General features: G+C 42.3%; 1 protein-coding gene and 2 non-coding genes across 3 annotated transcripts in view; 2 read left to right on the top strand and 1 right to left on the bottom strand.

Moving 5' to 3' along the window:
• Positions 1-5,101, bottom strand: part of DNAJC5B (DnaJ heat shock protein family (Hsp40) member C5 beta) — a 32,136-nt gene extending 27,035 nt beyond the window's left edge. The window contains exon 1 of the mRNA XM_032699032.1: positions 4,995-5,101. Within this exon, the coding sequence (XP_032554923.1) occupies positions 4,995-5,101 (107 nt within the window). The remainder of the gene's footprint in view (positions 1-4,994) is intronic.
• On the top strand, positions 972-1,044 carry TRNAA-AGC. Its single transcript has one exon. It is a non-coding gene; the product is annotated as a tRNA-Ala (tRNA).
• Positions 1,747-1,835, top strand: TRNAY-GUA. Its single transcript is given in 2 exon segments — positions 1,747-1,783; positions 1,800-1,835. It is a non-coding gene; the product is annotated as a tRNA-Tyr (tRNA).
• Positions 5,102-6,000: the final 899 nt, after the last annotated feature.

Genomic DNA, 6,000 nt, shown 5'->3' on the forward strand with positions numbered 1-6,000 from the left:
AGATGTAAAATGTCATCTCAATTAATGTGTCCAGTTTTGAGATCCTGTGTACTGGAAAGACATTAATGAAATGGAGCAACTTCAGAAGACGACCACCAAGAATCTCAAGGAATGGAGGGATTCCTCTAGGTGGATGGGTCAAGGACAATGGGAATGTTCAGCCTGGGGAAAGAGAGGTTTGGAGGGCTTACACATGACCTTCCAGTTTGTAGGAATAAAGCAATGACTCTCCTTTCATATGGTACTTGACCAGAGGGCAAAAGACTGCACAGTGAAAGGGAATGGAGGGAAGTTGTAGCAGGATATGGATAAGCTCTATTTGGCTGTGAGGAGAGTCCAGCTGTAGAAGATGATGTCCAAGGAGCTTGTGGAACATTTCTGTTTGCGGTTTGCATGATTTGACATGCAAAAGGGATTGAGTAAGGTGTTGTGATGTTGGAGCTGGGGCTGCTTGAAGTTTGAAGCAGGATGTTAGAATAGAGGCAAGATGGTGTGCTGTGGCTAGGGAAGTGCTGGATGAGTGTGTGATGGGTGAGGTAGTGGGCATGGCCCTGTGCTTCCTTTGATAGCTCAGCTGGTAGAGCAGAGGACTGTAGGCTCCCTTGCACAGCCATCCTTAGGTTGCTGGTTCAACTCTGGCTCTAAGGAGTGTCCTTTTGGAGGGTCCTTTTGGCCCAGATCCTGCTGTGCCGCTGCCTTTTTGGCCCTTTCCAGGTGAATTCCCTTCAAAGGCTACCCAGCTGTGAGCTCTTGCCTGAGTTTAGGAAGATGACCAACCAAGGAAGTTCTGGGGTGAAGTGTAGGATGGGGATGGTGCTTCTGAGCATTAAGGTTGTAAGGGGCACCTCAAACAGAAAAGTGAATGGATGAGCTGGTGGTGGTCTGAGAGCAATGCCAATGTGGGTGCAGGGCCTCCTGAATCAGTGGTGGGTGTCTCTGAGGGGTGAGGCTCTCAGGCAGAGCTGCAGGGTGGGGAATTAGCTCAAGTGGTAGAGCGCTCGCTTAGCATGTGAGAGGCAGCGGGATCGATGCCCGCATTCTCCAATGCTTTTCCTTCCCCTTGCCTGGACACAGGGCCCTTTGGTGGGGATCCCTCTGTCCACTGGGGGCTGTGGGGAGATTTATGGTGTGCCCAGATTTACAAAAGACAAGAACATCCGGGGCTGTATCAAAAGCACTACGGGCAGTTTGACAGAAGAACTGATTTTCTCTGTCTTTGCTTGACAGTTCTCAACTCTCAAGCCCAGTACAGAAAACAAATCCATGAGATGGAGCAACCTCAGTGGAGGGCCACCAAGGATCCCAAGGAATGGAGATTTCTCTTGAAGGATGGGCTGAGGAGAGTGAGCATATTCAGCTTGGAGAAAGAGAGATTCAGAGGACTTGCACATGACCTTCTATTGCTTAGGTGTAGGTTATGGAACAGTTTTGTTTAGTCTGATGCTTGACCAGAAGGCAGAAGACAGTACAGTGAAAGGGAATGAAGGGAATTGCAGAAGGATATGGGTAAGTTCTGTGTGGTAGTGAGGAGAGTCCAGGTATCGCTGATGTCCAAGGAACCAGGGAGTGGTTCTGTTTGTGGCTTGCATGATAGGATGGGCTAAAGGGATTGAGCAAGGTGTTGTGATGTTGGAGGTGTGGCTGTTTGAAGCAGGATGTTGTAACAGAGGCATGATGCTGCACCATGGCTGTGAAAGTGCTGGATGAGTGTGTGATGGGTGAGGTAGTGGGCATAGCTCTGTGCTTCCTTCGATAGCTCAGCTGGTAGAGCGGAGGACTGTAGGCTCCCTCACACGGCCATCCTTAGGTCGCTGGTTCAACTCCGGCTCGAAGGAGTGTCCTTTTGGCTCTGGCCCAGATCCTGTGGCACTGCTGTGTTTTTGGCCCTGCCCAGGTGGCTCCTCTTCAATGGTTGCCCAGCCTTGAGCTCTTGCCTGACTTTGGGAATACAAATGGACAAACAGTTTGGAGTGAACCTTGGGCAGGAGATGTTGGTCCTGACCACCAGGGTTGTCCGCACCTCCAGCAGGAAAGTGAGTGGGGAGGGGTGGTGTGAGAGCAACACCAGTGGGAGGCCCAGGCTTTGGGTGCAGGGCATCTTGAATCAGGGGTAGCTGCATGGGAGGGGAGAGGACGTTAGGCAGAGCTGCAGGATGGGGAATTAGCTCAAGCGGTAGAGCGCTCGCTTAGCATGCGAGAGGGAGCGGGATCGATGCCTGCATTCTCCAACGTTTTTAATTCCCATTACCTGGACACATAGGTGTCCTTTGTCCTCTTGGGTCTGTGGGGAGCGTTTGTTGTACTCAAAGACTGCATCAGGAGTAGCATAGGTCATTGGCATAGGCAAAACATTATCCCTCCTTGTTTGGCAGTAATTAAATGCCATTCAGAGTACTTCACATATTTCCTAATAAATTTCTTAATCACCATTATACTCTGTCACAGAGGTATCAATCTGTTGGAGCAAGTCCAGAGGAGGGACACGAAGATAATTATCGGAATGGAGCTCCTCTCCTCTGAGGAAAGGCTAAGAGAACCAGTATTATTCAGCCTGTAAAAGAGAAGCTTTCAGGGTGACCTAACTGGGATCTTCCAGTACCTAGAGGGCCTACAAGAGAGCTGAAGAGGGACCTTTGACAAGGGCATGCAGTGATAGGACAAGGGGGAATGGCTATAGACTGAAAGAGGCTAAATTTAGATTAGATATTAAGAAGAAATTCTTAACTGTAAGGGTGGTGAGACACTGGAACAGGTTGCTCAGAGAAACTGTGGATGCCCCATCCCTGGAAGTGTTCAAAGCCAGACTGGATGAGGCTCTGAGCAACCTGGTCTAGTGAAATGTGTCCCTGCCCAGGACAGAGGAATGGAACTAGATAATATTTAAGATCCCTTCCAACCCAAACCACTTGATGATTTCTTTTGTAAATAGTCTATAAAACAGGATCTTCTGAAACTTCTGAAGAGAAGAAATCCAGTACCTTTATGCATATTACTTCACTGTCAGACTGGAAAGCAGAAGTCAAAGTACAGTTCAAGTTATTATGCCAAAAAAAGATTCTAAAGATTATTTTTGTATGGTATTGAAGATAAACAGACCTCCTTTGAAATTCTGCTGATTAGAAGCCTATTAGCTTTACTCTTTGATAAATTAGATTGTGTCAAACTCCAAATAAAAGCACAGAGAGGTACATCTGTCATGTTTATTAAAAAGTAAATTTTGCCCCGGGCTGTAGTAGTATGATTAATAGTGACTTAATTAATAATGGCAGGAAACTCAGAATCAGGTATTGCTGGTTTTATACCTTGTACTAAAGAATACCAGTTCAGTAGCAGATTTTTGGATTAGCATAAATTAAAAGATAATTAAAGCAAATCTATGAGACTGACTCATCATTTTATCTTGCAAATATTTACAGCTATTCCATTAAAAGTGAATCCCTCTGACATTTCCACTTTAGTCAGAAGCAGTCTTTTTTTTCCTCTAATTACTAATAGAGATGGAGAAAGCACCACTGTCAGTTTTGCCATAGATCACTATGTAAATCATCTGTATTCATGTTCAGCACTAAATAAAGTTAATTCCTTTCTACGTTCTTCCATGACAACTCTCTCCATTGGGGATTAAAGAAGGCCTCCTTTACAGAAAATTAGATGTAAAAGCAACAGGAAGACATGAGGGTTGTTACAAAATATAGTTTCTGCAGCCAGGCTATACTACAAGGACACAGAAGGTGCAAGTCATGAGTGAATTTGATAATGTAGTAAGCTTTTTCCCCAGTGGTATGATTATGCAAGACAACAGAACAATGGGATGTCAACAGTTTTCCTTCCATTGTGTGAAAAGTTTGGACAATCACTACTTCTGCCTCCATGGGCAGAAAGGAACAGAAAGGGGAGAAATGAATTTATTCAAAAACATGGAGGACAGAGTTCCGGCAAAATTCAAGCTAAGCAATGACACAAGTAGACCTATTTCATAACTCCCTTCTGAGTTCAAATATATTCTTACATTTCATAGGAAAAGTAAGCCACATTAAAGTTTAACTGGTAATACAGTGCAACCAACAACACCCAGAATGATGGTGTAATAAAAGCTTTACAATATTTCTTAAACCTGAAAGTACATGTCTGATATATTTCACTGCCAATACAATTTATTTCACTCATGACATTTAAAGTTCTTTCTCTTTAAACAGCAGCCAAACAGATTTAGGAGCAAAATGACCCATAAAATCTTCTGGTCTTACTTCTAGGTCTTGTTACATTTCACCACTAAAATATTTTTCACCATTTTGGTAACTCGTCTTTGGGTAAAACTTGTCTTCATGTCCTCTCTTCTTTTTCAATAGAGAAACTACCATTTTCTGTGCCATATTTTTCAGTAGTTGGTTACACTCACAATTAAAACCATGTACCTCTTTCAGCTCAAATAATTTTCAAATTCCAAGCATTGGTTTTGGTTATGCCTGCCTTCATAAAGTAAAGAACCCTCTTACACTTAGCAATTTTCCCTTTCAAGGATATTGCATGCTATAATCAAATAATCTGTTGGTCTTTTTTTTTTTTTCTGACAAGATAAATGAATCAAACTCTTTATATCTCTGACTCTACTTCTCAAATTATCATTATAGCACTTTTTTGCATTGGCTTTACTTTTCAACATACTTCAGGAAAAAGCTGTTATAAAACAAGAACTGGGTGCAGTATTTGAAGACTGTGCTTCACAAGCGCAGCCTGTATTAGTTTATCCTAACAGTCTGACCTCTCATGCAGTTAGATTAAAACATTTCAGATAAAGCACAGATTGTTTGTGGGATGAAATCAATAGATTCACATTGCATCATCTTGCATTCTTTTCAGGCTCACAGGTAAAAAAAAAAAACCACATTGTTGCAATGAATGTCTACAGTGCAGGTAACTCAAAAAGTTACCTGGTATAATCATGCCAGACACATAAGCATTTTTAGACCTGTTGCAAAGCACACTTTACATACCTGTAGGACTTCTTAATCTCATCATGCGTTGCTCCTTTTTCTAGTGCCAAGATTTCATATAATGCTTCACCTGATGTTGACAAAGCACGTTGCCTTTGTTCAGCCATGTTGGCAGTGCATTACCAAAGCTGCCAATGTAAAACATAATTTAAAACACCAGGGACTGCAAGTATATATGGATAGTATTTCTTATCATTCATTTTAATAGCTTTTTGTGAGGTAGTACCGGCTAAAAATACATGAAAGTGAATCTAGAATAAAATCTCCTCTAAATTATCCTCTTTCCTTCAAGATATTTTACAATTAGAAAAATATGAGAAAATGGAAAAGCCAAAGAACAGAAGCTTTTGTTTTAGTATCACTGTTCATACTAAAGGCTTGATGTTGCTGTCACTGAATTGATTGCCTAAATTTGCTTCAGCATTAATAACTGAACGTTATATTCCCACCTAGTTTTATTTGTGATTGTTTATGTCTCTCTCTCTTAACTCTGTAGTGTGCTCACTATGACTGCATTCTTAACTCACAAGTCTGAGGACAGGTGGAATGAATCTGGACGTGGGTAATGAGACTAGATACCAAGAATTGACCTTCGCATTATAGAAGTAACTTTATCACAACATTCTGCATGTGAAATACTGACATCAAACAGGGTCCTATCTTATTTGAGATACAAGAATTCGGGCTGAATTGATGGGCTTGTGATAGATTTAACAAGGTACCTTTACAGTATAGTTCAAGCAAAGGCTATGCACAGACTGACAGATTTAGTCCACTTCAGATCTATCTTTTGTTCCTTCTTTCAGCACAGAAGAGAAGCAGACAAACCAGTGATTCTCCACTGAGTGGATTCGACTACCTTCCTGCAGTTCACAGTTCATTCTTTTGTATTTGAAGAACCAAATACTTTTAACCCAGTGCTAGGCGGTGACACAAAGAAACTCATGCAGCAGAAATTCCTTCTAGCAGCCTTCCAGTACCTAGAGGGCCTACAAGAGAGCTGAAG

This window comes from Chiroxiphia lanceolata, chromosome 1 (genome assembly GCF_009829145.1).
Source record: "Chiroxiphia lanceolata isolate bChiLan1 chromosome 1, bChiLan1.pri, whole genome shotgun sequence".
Lineage (NCBI taxonomy): Eukaryota > Metazoa > Chordata > Aves > Passeriformes > Pipridae > Chiroxiphia > Chiroxiphia lanceolata.